Source organism: Bos indicus x Bos taurus, chromosome 20 (assembly GCF_003369695.1).
Source record: "Bos indicus x Bos taurus breed Angus x Brahman F1 hybrid chromosome 20, Bos_hybrid_MaternalHap_v2.0, whole genome shotgun sequence".
NCBI classification, from domain to species: Eukaryota; Metazoa; Chordata; class Mammalia; order Artiodactyla; family Bovidae; genus Bos; species Bos indicus x Bos taurus.
This window is the reverse complement of record NC_040095.1, coordinates 70,555,247-70,568,453: the sequence shown is the minus strand read 5'-3', so window position 1 is coordinate 70,568,453 and position 13,207 is coordinate 70,555,247. Positions and strand designations below refer to the sequence as shown.

The window sequence follows — 13,207 nt, the reverse complement described above, 5'->3', positions numbered from 1 at the left end:
CTGCAAACACTCATGGAGAACCCTCTGCAGGAACTTGGTTTAAAAGGGAGGTGGGAACACCCATCGGACTTCTCCTAGGTGCTGAGCTCCCTGGGGTGCTAAGCCACCCGTCTCCATGCTCTGGGCAAATATCTCCAAGTCTGGTGTGTTCCGGAGGAGAAGGAGGAGGAGAGCTTTCGCCTTAAAAATCCTTGCAAGTTCCACGGCAGACCCGTGAGAAGATGGCCTCTGAGGCCTCCGTCTGAGGCTGCGGCCAGCCGGGGGCGGGGGGTGCCTGGGCAGGAGGTGCAAAAGGCTCTCGGGGAAGTGGACCCACCTCTCCGTGCATGGGGGTGGGGGCTTCCGCGCCCCCGAGATGAAGGTGAGGATGACTCTTCAATGAGCCCCCGGGTCTGTGTGCAGCGGTGGCATGAGGCTGGGGCTGGACCTGACGGGGTTGCCAGCAGCTGGTACCCAGGCGCGTCTGGAGTTTACACAGATGACCTGGGCTCACCCGTCTGCTCTTCTAGCTCAGACGGCCTTCCTGGCACCCCAGATGTGCAGCTTCAACGACAGGCATTTTTTCCTTACAGTCCTGGGGGCTGGACGCCTGAGACCGAGGTGTCAGTGGGCTCTTCCCAGGCCCGCGGAGGCCACCTTCCCGCAGTGTCCCCACAGGGCGGAGCATGAGCTCCCTGGGGCCTTCACACACCAGGCAGGCAGCGTGTCGGGGCTCCAGGGCCCCACCCTTGCCACCCTGTCTAAGCGCGCTCCCCAAAGCCCCGTCTTTGACCGCCACGCTGGGGCGAGGGCCTCCAGGCAGGATCAGGGGGCCACTGGCGTCTGGTCGGTCCCGCTGCAGCACGCTGGCCTTCCGTCTCCCCAGCTCCATGCTCTCACGCGGTTCCTGCCTCTGGGGCCGTCTCCCTCTCGGGTCGGGGTCTCCCCCACTGTGGCTGTCGGGTGTGGCCATGGTGGAGTCCTCTCATCTCACACGGGCAGCTGGCTGGCCAGACTGACCCCTGGGCTTCTCGCCCACCTCCCCCTGAGCGGCGTCCACCTGCCAGCCTTGCTGATCTTGCTACGTGGCCACTGAAGGCTCCCAGGGCGGGTGTCCAGGAGGTGCCTGGAGGAGCCAGTCACTGGGAGGACACTCTGGCCAGAGTCCGACAGGGCTGCACCCTGAGAAATGAGCGTCTGGTGTCCACAGGCCACTGCTTGTGGGTCTCTGCTACACGGTTTGAAAGGACTTAGGCTGTCCAGAGAAACGGACCCAGAGGGATGCAGTCTAGGAGCTGGCCTGTGAGAGCTGGGGGCCCACGTCTGGGGACCTTGGGGAGGTGTGACGTCCCCACCGCGCCCACACCTGCAGGCTGGGGACTCTGGCGGGGCGTCTGCGTCGGTCTTGGGCTGAGTGCCTCCTTCTTGGGCCAGTGGCCTTGGCTCCCGGCCTTGCCCTGGTCGGGTGAGGCCTGCCCACAGTGGGAGGGTGACCCACGGGACTCAGAGGCCGTGGCTTGCATGCTCGTCCAATCCGCGGGGGCCTGCTCATCAGACGTCCAGGCCAGCGCCTGCCCCCGCCGGGGCTCACCCCCTGCCTGCCCCACGTGCTGTCTCGGCGGCCAGCGCTCTGGGTGGTCAGGCAGTCACCATGGGCACCCGCTGCAGCTGCAGAGCCAGCTGAGGGTCTTTGCAGAGAGCGACTGGTCGAGACCCCTGACCCAGAAACCCTCCTGGCCCCCAGAACCTAAGCAGTCCAGGTGGCACCCCTGCCGCACCGCACCCCGTGTCCCTCCCGTGGTGGCCGGAGGGGCACCCCTCGCTTCCCAACCCCAGGCACTGCCCCTCCAGGCCTGGGCAGAGGCGGCACTGCGCCCACCTTCACTGGGCCACGCCGGTCACCAAGGGCCGTTTCCGGAGCAGGGAGACACATGTCTGCCCACCCCCCACATGACAGACCATCCCGCCTCCCACGAACGCGCCCCGGATCCTGCTCACTGAGCCTCAGGCTTCTGGCTCCCGTGGCCCTGTCGGAGGCCCCGGAAGCCCCAGACCAGAAACTGTTTGCGCTTTGCGGCTCTGCCGGGACCATCGTTTCCCCCACTCGGGGCTGATCTGCCACTATCCAGGCCACCACCTGACTCACGGAGGCGCCCAGGCAGGTGTCCGTCCGCCCTGCAGACCAGTGCCCTGTGTCCACACCCACAGATGGCTCCCTTGCGGCTGCGGACGCCCCGTGTTTCCTGCCAGCCCACGGAGTTTATCCCCATGCAGGGATATAGCCTCGGCCAAGGCTCGAAGTGCGGGCTTAGGGTCTTGATCTGAACACTTCCCCGAAAGCCGGGCAGCTGGAAGGCTGTGCCGCGTAAAACTGCTTCTCACGGGATCAACTGAACTTGGAGTCACACATCCTCCCCGGTCTGCCGCTGGGGGCCATCAGCCTGTCGCCCCCTCACCGGGGTCCTTCCTGCTCCCGTGGTGCCTCACCCTCTCATTTGGACTGGGGGTGGGGCGTCCTCGATTCTCAGGTCTGTCCCCCCGCCCCAGCCCAACCCGGGCAGAGCCCCCCGGTCACCCTCAGCTCCCTGTAGCCTGCCTCTGCGCTCCTGCCCCACACCGGGGAGCCTGGCTCACCACCCGCCCGGAGCACACCCGGGACCCGCCCCAGCCTCTGCCCCCAGGCTTTCTGCCGCTCTGCCTGCCTCCCGGGGGGAGGGAACCTGGGCAGCAGAGCCCTGTATGCAGCTACAGGCAGAGTTTCTCCTCCTTTGCGTCCAGGGCAGTCTCTGGCAAGTAAGCAAAATTGCTGGGTGAATTGGGGAAAGTTGCTTAAAAGGATGAAAGGGATGAGGACCAGGGGCAGCTGGTGTTCAGTTTGTGCTCTAACCCTTCCCTCTTTGACTGCCTGGAATGTTGGACATAATAGCTGGAGCTCCAGCCACCATACTGTGTCAAGAGGGTGCCATTAGAATAGAAATCAAGCACCGAGAATTACGGGTAACGAGAGGACAGAAAGCAATGCTGCCGTAACAGCCCGCAGCCTTCTGATGGCCTTGCTCCGTGCCCGTGGGCGAGGCACTGTGTACTTTGTTCGTGTGTGTGAGTGCTATTTCCAGCCTCTGTCTCCTGCAGTGGAGACAGTACACAGTTGATTCATACTGTCAAGCTATCAGCCAGGACGACTGCTATGTAGGAATCCATATACCTGCCAGTGGAAATGGACAAATGAGTGTGAGTCACAAAGTCTGATTCACTTCCCAGAGAAGACTCCTTGATTCTGTCATCTCAAACAACAAGCTAGGCAGTTAAACCAATAAAAGTTGTAAGAGAAAAACTGGCTTCGTTTTAGAATAGGCGATTCCATATCATCAACTACCGAAAGAATCATTACAGCTTTAGACAGAAATCTTAGGAGAAAGCCGCACTCTGGACTTCCCGAAAGGCTGAAATGAACTGCCAGTATTTCTGCACTGTGGTTTGTTTTGTGCTTAGTATAATGGCATCACTATATAAGGAAGAACACGCATCACTTTCTGGGGAGAAGACAATGAATCTTTCATGATGCCAGCCAGACGAGGAATCTGTCTGAGCTCCCACGTGGGAGCTGGTTGACTGGGTCCCAGAGGCTGGCCAGAGCTGGCTTCCAGACAGCTCTCTTCCTGTTTAAGCACCACGCAGCCACCCCCAACTACTCTTGCAAGACAGCGCTCTTTGTTCTGTCAATTTCTCATTCTTTTTTCCTGTGCTTTTTAAAACTGAAAAATGAACCTGGAAGAAAAAATAACTGATCTCTAATTGGAAATCACAACCACCAATTACAAAACAGGACAAAATGCCTTACACAGCAAAAAAGTAAAAAGAAAAAAATTCATACAGACGCAGCAAAATGCCCTAACCTGAAAACAACACTTACATTATCCTACATCAGCTTGTTGAAGACACTGGGGCAGAACCGCCTGGGGACGGGAGGGTGCCCCGCGGTTGTTGACACGAGCACCGTCCAGATGTCCTCAACTTTAGGACAGTGCTCAAAACAGGGCAGGTCCGGGAGTTGCAGGAATTTGCTTGTAGATTCTCAGGACTTAAAGGATGATCAAGCTTGCTTCTGGGGAAGAGAGCCTGGGTCTGGAGTTGGAGAGAAAGACCAGCACTGCATCTTGGGCATCGTTTTGTATGTTGAACAATTTGAATACATCATCTAGTAGCGATAATTAATTTAAGTGAAAATTGGTTTCAAAAGTCTTTGATACCACTTGTAGTGAATCAAACAGCACCTCCTGCCAAAGCTATGTCTTTAAAACCCGAGTATGTGACCCTACCGGAAACAGGTCTTTGCAGACGTGATGGAGTTAGTGATGTCGTGATGAGATGGTCCTGGACTAGGGGGTGAGAATGCATTTCTGTTGCTTGAAGCCACCAAGGCTGAGAGTTTGTTACAGCAGCCCAGGGAAGTGACACTCCCACTTTTGCCCCTAAATCATCTTGGCTTCTAGCCAGGATCACTAAGTTCTTTCCTTCCTTACTTTCCATCTTAAACTTGTGCCCATTTGGAATGAACCAGGGGGGCACTCTGTAAAGCCGATCAGCTCATAAGGCACAGGAATAAAACATGATCCAACAGCTGCTTACCCAGCCTCTCCAAAGCACAGCCAGAGAGCTGCTGTGTCAGGGGAAGGATTTTACTCTCAAAACAGGTCTTTTTCTCATTCTTCCCAAAGAATAAATTCCTTTATCATGATGAAAAAAACGATTCAGTGAGTTCTTAAGACTTCACATTTTAAGTTTAGGGAGAGCCCATTGTTTGAAGATTTAAATTTTGCAGCAACCACAAAAAGCCAAAAACAGCCCAAGTGCCTGTGGGAGGAAGGATGGGGTCCTCGTTGGGAGGAGACAGAAGATGGAAGGAAACTTCCCGAACAACTGCCTGGTGTGTGATTTGATAAATACATGTAAGTCAGCTGGAGAGGACAGTACAAGCTGGGGATGGGCAGAAACCACGGTCTCCTTTATTATGCTTTAATTTTTATTTTTAATTGGAGGATAATTGCTTTGCAATGTTGTGTTGGTTTCTGCCACACAGCAGTGTGAATCAGCCGTAAGTATATGTACAGCCCCTCCCTCCTGACTCTCTCCCACCCCTCCCCCTATCGCTCCCCTCTAGCTCTTGTGTGCTCTTTAACTGCTTTCTGTTTACTTACTAACTCTGGCTTTTTTGGTCGCACTGGGTCTTTGTTGCTCTGTGTGGGCTCTCTCCAGTCTGGGTAAGCGGGGGCTTCTCATCACTGCGGCACCTTCTCGTCAGGACGCACAGCTCTAGGCTTACCGGCTTCCGAATTTGCAGCATGTGGGCTTCGTTGCTCTCAGGCACGCGGAATCTTCCTGGACCAGGGATTGAACCCATGTCCCCTGCGTTGACAGGCAGATTCTTAACCACTGGACAGCTAAGGAAGTCCCCACTTCATCTTTTAAGATTAAAGAAGTACAGAAGGGGAAAAGAGCATGGAGGGCCCTCAAAAAATTAAAAACAGAACTACCATATGATCCATTAACTCCACTTCTGGGTGTTTATCCAAAGAAAACAAAAATATTAACTTGAAAAAAAATCTGCATCCCTGTGCAGCACTGTTCACAGAATGAAGATACGGAGTCAAGCTGAGCGTCCAATGTTGTTGTTCTTTAGTCGCTGAGTCCTGTCTGACTCTTTTGTGACCCCACCTGCCAGGCTCCTCTGTCCATGGAATTCTCCAGGCAAGAATACTGGAGTGGGTTGTCATGCCTTCCTCCAGGGGAATCTTCCCAAACAAGGGATTGAACCCAGGTCTCCTGCATTGCAGGCAGATGGTTTACAGTCTGAGCTACCAGGGAAGCCCCAAAAGAAAGGGTTCAAAGTTCCAATTGAAAGCTGCTAAGACTAAACCTTAGAAGTGCTCAGGACAAGGAGAAAACTCTGTGACCACACGTGGTGCCTGTTAACTAGGCTATTGTGGTGACTGTTTTGCAATATACACAAATACTGAATCTTGATGTTGTACATCTGAACCTAATATAATGTTATGTGTCTCAACAAAAACCGAAGAAAGAAATGCTCAGAATGAATTGTACTGGGTTCCAGCTTCGGGGGCTCACGCTCCGGGCATCCCTCAGCCCTCCCAGGAGACTGAGGTTGGAAAGTCTTGAATGCAAGCAGGCGCCTGCAGCCTTGGGTCGGCTCCACGTGGCGGCTCACTGATGTCAGGTGAAGCCGGGAAAGGCAACTGCGTCCTGGCTGGACAGTGGCGGCGGGCGGGGGCGGGGAGCGGCAGGCCCTGCGTGGACAGCTGGCTGTCATCCTGCTTCAGGGAGGCCTGGGAGCTCGGACTCTGGGCCAGTCCATCATGGCGTCAGCCCGCACACACATTGACCCTGACAGACGGGGCCCCCTGGGTGCGTGGCTGGGGACAGGAGGGGCCTGCAGGGGCCGAGGGTCGCTTTTTCTTTCTCCATCTTTCTGGCTCATTCTTTTCAGTAAGCAGATTGTTCACAGAAGTTTACATTTTCCTCCTAGATACCACTTACCAAAGTGAGATATAAACCCAACTCCTCAAGAAACCCACACCAAAAGTAAACCTGCATCCCCATCCCATCCCACCCTTCCCCGAGAACCGGACGCTGCTGTCTTGGTGTGCATTGCCCCAGAGCTTCTTACACCGTTTCCCAACTATTTTTACTTGGAAAACACACATACACATTTCTAAGTTTATTTTGTTCACAAAAGAAGACACGCTTTGTACCCCGACGTCCACTTTTCTTTGTATACTTGATAATCAGAAACTCGGGGCTGGCGTGGGTCACGGCTCGGAGAGCCCTGTCACTTAGCTCAGGGCCGCGTGCCCTATGCTCCTGGGACCACGTCATCATCGGTTTGACCATGCCCCCCTGGCAGAGCCTTTGACTGCTTCTTCTGCCCTGATAAGCGCAGCCCATGGATTCCTGTGTGTGTGCAAGCATCTCACTGAGATGACGCCCAGAGCGCAGTCAGGAAGAACGTGCGTTTTACACACAAGAGTTGCCTGGTGTCTGGAGGCACCGCCACCTGCAGTTTATGGGAAGCTCCGTTCATGGCCAGCGTTCCCCATGGATAATGTGCTTCTTAACGCCTGCAAATCTGATAGGCAGACACGCACTCCGCGTTTGTCTCATTTCCTGGTTACTGGTGAGACACCCACAACTCTGTGGGGCCGCCTGGACGCGCGCCTGTTCACGCCTTCCACCCATTGTTGTCAGCTTGCATGGCCCTTCCCCGGGGATGCTTTCTGGCACCTGAGACCTTTACCCTGTTGTGTGGCCCTCACACACGGGCCCCTGTCTTGTTCCATAGGACGTGGTGACAGTACCCCTTGCCCTGGGGGCTGAGGGCAGCGAGAGGGAAGTGTCCACACCTTCTGGGGGTGTCATGGACTGGTACCTCGGGCCTGGCTCCTGGCTGGTAATGTAAGAAAACCTGGACCCCCGAGGTTGCACTTCTCAGAGGGGAAGCAGGAGGGCAGGACCGTGACCTCAGCATGGAGGGAGCCACCCTGAGAGTGGGACCCTGTACCCTGGACTTGAAACCTCAGGGCCGGGACTGGCTCCCCTTGGGGACCAAGAGCCGGGCCTCGGGTGGCCTCTCCGCAGCAGGAGGGAGGCGAGGCCACGCCAGCCTGGGGGATCTGATGCTCTTTCCATCGGAGGGCAGTGCTGATGTGCGTTCTCACGAAGCCATTGACTCCTGGACTTCATGGAGCAGACGGAGGGGTGTCGGGGCAGCAGAGCAGGAGAGCAACAGCTGTTCCCACCAGGTGTGGAGTGCACCTGCCGGGCAAGCCTGTCTATAGTGTCTTCCTTCTTGACCCCCGGCGTCCACACTGTGCTTGAAAGATCGTCACGGGTTGCTGCCTCCTGACCTCGGCTGATCTTCCTGTCGTGCTGTGATCCGGGGCTGTAGTGCTGGCCCATTGGGTACCGGGAAGAAGACAGTCATTCTCTGACCTTTAAATAGGGACGAGCGAGCCCCAGAAAAGAGCGACTCACACATTCACCACTGTAGCCTGTGACGGGTGACCCCGGACACCGGCTCCAGATCACAGTCTGTGGAGTCCACAGAAGCAGTTCTGCAGACTCAGTTCATACCCACTGAGCACACACACTCATGCACCCATGCAGACAGGGCACACAGCAGCTTACAAGGGCATGCATGTACACACGGCACCCACACATACATGGACACACGTATGCACGCACACTTCTAGTCTCAGACCAAGGATGGTAAACGCATTAAATCAATGTCCAAAGTACATTTATATAGGTATAAACGAGTTGACTCTTCTGCGACCTACAGATGGCTATCCAGCCCTCCCCGGCTCACCCTGGAGGCAGGAATGCTGAGGACATGAATCTGAATCCACAGGCTGCAGCGTGGGTGTGGCTGAACAGAGACAGGGCAGCCTTGGAAGAACATGCCCTCTGACTGGACAAAGCCAGCTTTCCCTCCACCGGACGCCCATCTGCCCGCCTGAGCACCAACACAGCTGAGTTCACGCTGGAGGTAGGAGGGCCCCGGTTCCAGGTGGGGCTCTGGCTTGGTCGGGTCCCGGGCCACAAGGAGGTGAGCCGCAGGCCAGGCCGCAGGGGGTCTGCTCGGTGGAACGCTGCAGGGTGTTCACGTGCCACTGTCCTCTCCGTATGGCAGCACCGTCTCCCGGGCAGGGCTTCTACATCTGTCTCTGCTTGTGCTTTGGGTTGGTCTTGCAGTAGATGAACCAGCGCCCGCGCCTCTTCACCAGGTAGCAGCCCTTGCAGCGCTTCTTGAGGACGCCCTTGGTCTTGAAGCCCAGGGCGGGCTGCAGGCCGAGCGCCGGGCGCGCGGCGAGGAGCGTGGCAACCAGGCCGGGGGGCGTGTGAGTGGCAGGGCCGGCGCGCGGGGGGCCCTGCGCGAGCGCGGAAAGCGGGCGGCCCCCCAGCTGCAGCAGCGGGCCCACGGCGGAGGCCACTCTCCTTAGGAGGGCGGTGGCCATGTCGTGGCTGGACCTGGGGACGGAGAGAAGAAGTTGTCACAGTGGCCGGTGGCTCGCGCCGCCGAGAAAACCGCCCTCCCCGCGCCCCTGCGCTCAGGACATGGGGCCCAGGAGGAAGCGTGTCCCTGGGAGGACACGAGCGCGGCCAGGCGCACGGGGTCCCCCTCTGATCCCGGCACCGAGCCCGGGGTCCCCGGCCGCGGGGCCGCACGAGGCCTGCGTCCACGCTCTCCTCGGGCGGCCCGGTCCTGGGGTCACAGGGCACAAAGCGTGAGGTCCCGGACAGTGCCGGGCCCGCACCCGCGGCTCAGCGGGGGAAATCGAGGCCAGGGGTCCCCGACTAGCGCCCTCCTGGAGCTTCGAACTTCTGCCGCCTCCGGAGCCCCTCAGAACCCCCAGGACCCACCTGGAAAGACCGCGCCCGGCTCGACTGTGGCGCGCGACCCCAGCCCGTGCGCCTGCGCCCTGGGCCGCGCCTGCGCAGTGGGACGGGGACGCCGCCGTTCAGAGTGTCCGCCAGGAAGGAAGATGGCGGCAGGGTCACGTGGCGGGTGCCTGCGGGGCCGGACACAGAGGCGGAGCCAAGTCGGTGCGGAGCGAAGGTCGTTGGGTTCCTCCCCGGTGGGCTGCCTTTCTCCTCCCCTTACAACCCGGCCTTCCCGTTCCCCGCGTGTGTACCCAAGTCCCTCCAGTCTTGCCTGACTCTGTGCGACCCCATGGACTGCAGCCCTCCAGGCTCCTCTGTCCATGGGATTCTCCAGGAAGGAATACTGGAGTGGGTTGTCAGCATCCCTCCAGAGACTATTCCCCACTCAGGGATCAAACCGTGCACCTGCATCCTTTTCCTGGGGACTCCCTCCGCCTTGTGGGCCACAGGGCATCTAAAGGTTTTGGGCGGCCCTGGCGGGTGGGGATTTTTCACACTGTTCATGGGGTTCTCAAGGCAAGACTGCTGAAGTGGTTTACCATTCCCTTCGCCAGAGGATCATGTTTTGTCAGAACTCTCCACCATGACCCATCTGTCCATACTGGGTGGCCCTACATGGCATGACTCATAGTTTCATTGAGCTAGACAAGGCTGTGGTCCATGTGATCAGATTGGTTAGTTTTCTGTGATTGTGGTTTTCAGTCTGTCTGCCCTCTGATGGAAAAGGATAAGAGGCTTACGGAAGCTTCCTGATGGGAGAGACTAACTGAGGGGGAAACTGGGTCTTGTTCTGATGGGCGGAGTCGTGCTCAGTAAATCTTTAATCCAAATTTCTTTTGATGGGTAGTGCTGTGTTACCTCCCTGTTGTTTGACCTGAGGCCAAACTACGGTGGAGGTAATGAAAATAATGGCAACCTCCTTCAAAAGGTCCCATGATGCACTGCTGCACTCAGTGCTCCCGACCCTGCAGCAGGCCACTGCCAACCCACGCCTCTGCTGGAGACTCCCAGACACTCACGGGCAAGTTTGGGTCAGTGTCTTGTGCGGTCACTGCTCCTTTCTCCTGGGTCCTGGTGCGTACAAGGTTCTGTTTGTGTCCTCCAAGAGTGTATTTTCTCAGTCATGTGTAAGTTCTGGCAGCTCTATGGTGGGTTAATGGCCACCTCCTCCAAGAGGGCTTATGCCACACCCAGGTCTGCTGCACCCAGAGCCCTTGCCCCCGCAGCAGTCCACTGCTGACCCGTACCTCCTCAGGAGACACTCACACAGTTCTGTCTCAGTCTCTGTGGGGGCTCTCGGTCCTGGTGTGCCCTCTGCCTCTGAGCATCTCTGGTGGGTATGGGGTTTGATTCTAAACGTGATTTCACCTCTCCTATTGTCTTGCTGGGGTAGTGCTCAAAGTAATTCTCAAAATTCTCCAAGCCAGGCTTCAACAGTACGTGAACCATGAACTTCCAGATGTTCAAGCTGGATTTAGAAAAGGCAGAGGAACCAGAGATCAAATTGCCAACATCTGCTGGCTCATCGAAAAAGCAAGAGTTCCAGAAAAGCATCTTCTGCTTTATTGACTCTGCCAAAGCCTTTGACTGTGTGGATCACAACAAACGGTGGAAAATTCTGAAAGAGATGGGAATACCAGACCACCTGACCTGCCTCCTGAGAAATCTGTATGCAGGTCAGGAAGCAACAGTTAGAACTGGACGTGGAACAACAGACTGGTTCCAGACAGGCAAAGGAGTGTGTCAAGGCTGTATACTGTCACCCTGCTTATTTAACTTATATGCAGAGTACATCATGAGAAATGCTGGACTGGATGAAGCACAAGCTGGAATCAAGATTACTGGGAGAAATATCAATAACCTCAGATAGGCAGATGACACCAACTTTATGGCAGAAAGTGAACTAAAGAGTCTCTTGATGAAAGTGAAAGAGGAGAGTGAAAAAGTTGGCTTAAACCTCAACATTCAGAAAACTAAGATCATGGCATCTGGTCCCATCACTTCATGGCAAATAGATGGGGAAACAGTGGAAACAGTGACAGACTATTTTTTGGGGCTCCAAAATCACTGCAGATGGTGACTGCAGCCATGAAATTAAAAGACGCTTGCTCCTTGGAATTAAAGTTATGACCAACCTAGACAACTTATTAAAAAGCAGAGACATTACTTTGCCAACAAAGGTCCATCTAGTCAAAGCTATGGTTTTTCCAGTAGTCATATATGGATGTGAGAGTTGGGCTGTAAAGAAAGCTGAGCACAGAAGAATTGATGCTTTTGAACTGTGGTGTTGGAGAAGACTCTCGAGAGTACCCTGGACAGCAAGAAGATCCAACCAGTCCATCCTAAAGGAAATCAGTCCTGAATATTCATTGAAACGACTGAAGCTGAAACTCCAATACTTCGGCCACCTGATGCGAAGAACTGACTCACTGGAAAAGACCCTGATGCTGGGAAAGGCTGAAGGCTGGAGGAGAAGGGGACAACAGAGGATGAAATGGTTGGATGGCATCACCGACTCAGGACATGAGTTTGAGTAAGCTCCAGGAGTTGGTGATGGACAGGGAGGCCTGGCATGCTGCAGTCCATGGGGTCGCAAAGAGTCGGACATGACTGAGCCACTGAACTGAACTGGGGCGCGGGGAGGCGCTGGGAGAAGGGATGCAAAAATGGGAACAAAGTAGGTATCTAGAATGCAAGACAAGTAGACTTTTTTTTTTTTTTTAATATACCAACCTCAAAACAAAATCTATAAAAAACACATGCTTATATTAAATAGATATCCTGGGAGAAATGTGACGAGGTTCAGGGAAATGCGTGGAAATAGGTCCTGGTCCTAACTGACTGTAGTTACATTTACTTCCTCCAACATATTATTATGAAAACTTCCAAACAGAGAAAAATTGAAAGACATACTTGGCGAACACTCATATACCCACCGTCTAGATTCCACAATAAACTCGCCATGCCTGTCTTTCTGGGCCGTGTCCCCGTGGACACACGTACTGTCCATGCACACTAAGGCACGCAGGACACGGCCGGCGCCGCACGCGCACCACTGACCCATCAGCGCGCTCTGCACTCTGCCCAGGTGCGCTGGCTGGCGCCAGCCTCTTGAGCATCGGTCAGTGGATGCTCCGACGGGGAGGTAATCTGAGCACCGTCGCCTCTCGTGGCCACACCTCCCTGAGGTCCAGGCTGTGGGCGCCCTCAGCTCCTGGAGAGTGGGGTGTGCAACCCCACTCCAGCTCTGGGATCGCCCCCGTGCGCCCCCTTGCCATGTGAGCCGACCCTCCCGACGGGTCTGTGCACAGGCAGCCCTGAGGGGCAGGAAGGAAGCTGGGCCCGGGCCGCGAGCCGGAGCCCTGCCCAGGTGTGCTCCAGAGCAGCGGGTCTTTCAGGATGACCGGCATGAGCGATGCCATGGGACGCAGTTTAGTGGCAGTTTCAGTGGGCTCTGCTGCAGAAACCCCAGGACCGCAAAGAGATGCGCACCGTCCACCAGGGTGGACGTCCAGTTTCCTCCAAGCAAGGACGCTTGTCCAGCCTTCACCGACAAAAGACGCATACCTCCCCAGGATTACCCGTTACCATGGAAAGGAAGCACTGCATCTCCCGCTTCCACCCTCCCGGCCCTGCCCCTGGTAGGTGGAGCCGCCGCTCCGGGCTACGGGTGCACAGTTTCCCGCCTTACCCGGCGGAGCCCCTCCTCCGCCGCGCCCGCCGGCCGCACCGCGCACGCGCATCCCCCCTGCCCGGCTACATCCGGGCG

At 56.2% G+C, this 13,207-nt stretch overlaps 1 protein-coding gene across 1 annotated transcript; it reads right to left on the bottom strand.

Annotated features, from left to right (window-relative positions):
- Positions 1 to 8,276: 8,276 nt before the first annotated feature.
- On the bottom strand, positions 8,277 to 9,522 carry MRPL36 (mitochondrial ribosomal protein L36). The gene is made up of 2 exons (XM_027520332.1): positions 9,418 to 9,522; positions 8,277 to 9,024 (listed from the first exon to the last, which is right to left on the bottom strand). The coding sequence occupies exon 2, from the start codon at positions 9,009 to 9,011 to the stop codon at positions 8,709 to 8,711; it is 303 nt and encodes a 100-aa protein (XP_027376133.1). The 5' UTR covers positions 9,012 to 9,024; positions 9,418 to 9,522; the 3' UTR covers positions 8,277 to 8,708.
- Positions 9,523 to 13,207: the final 3,685 nt, after the last annotated feature.

Bases quoted from the DNA above. Each gene is read 5' to 3' on its own strand.
- MRPL36 (XM_027520332.1), bottom strand. From the start codon at position 9,011: ATGGCCACCGCCCTCCTAAGGAGAGTGGCCTCCGCCGTGGGCCCGCTG.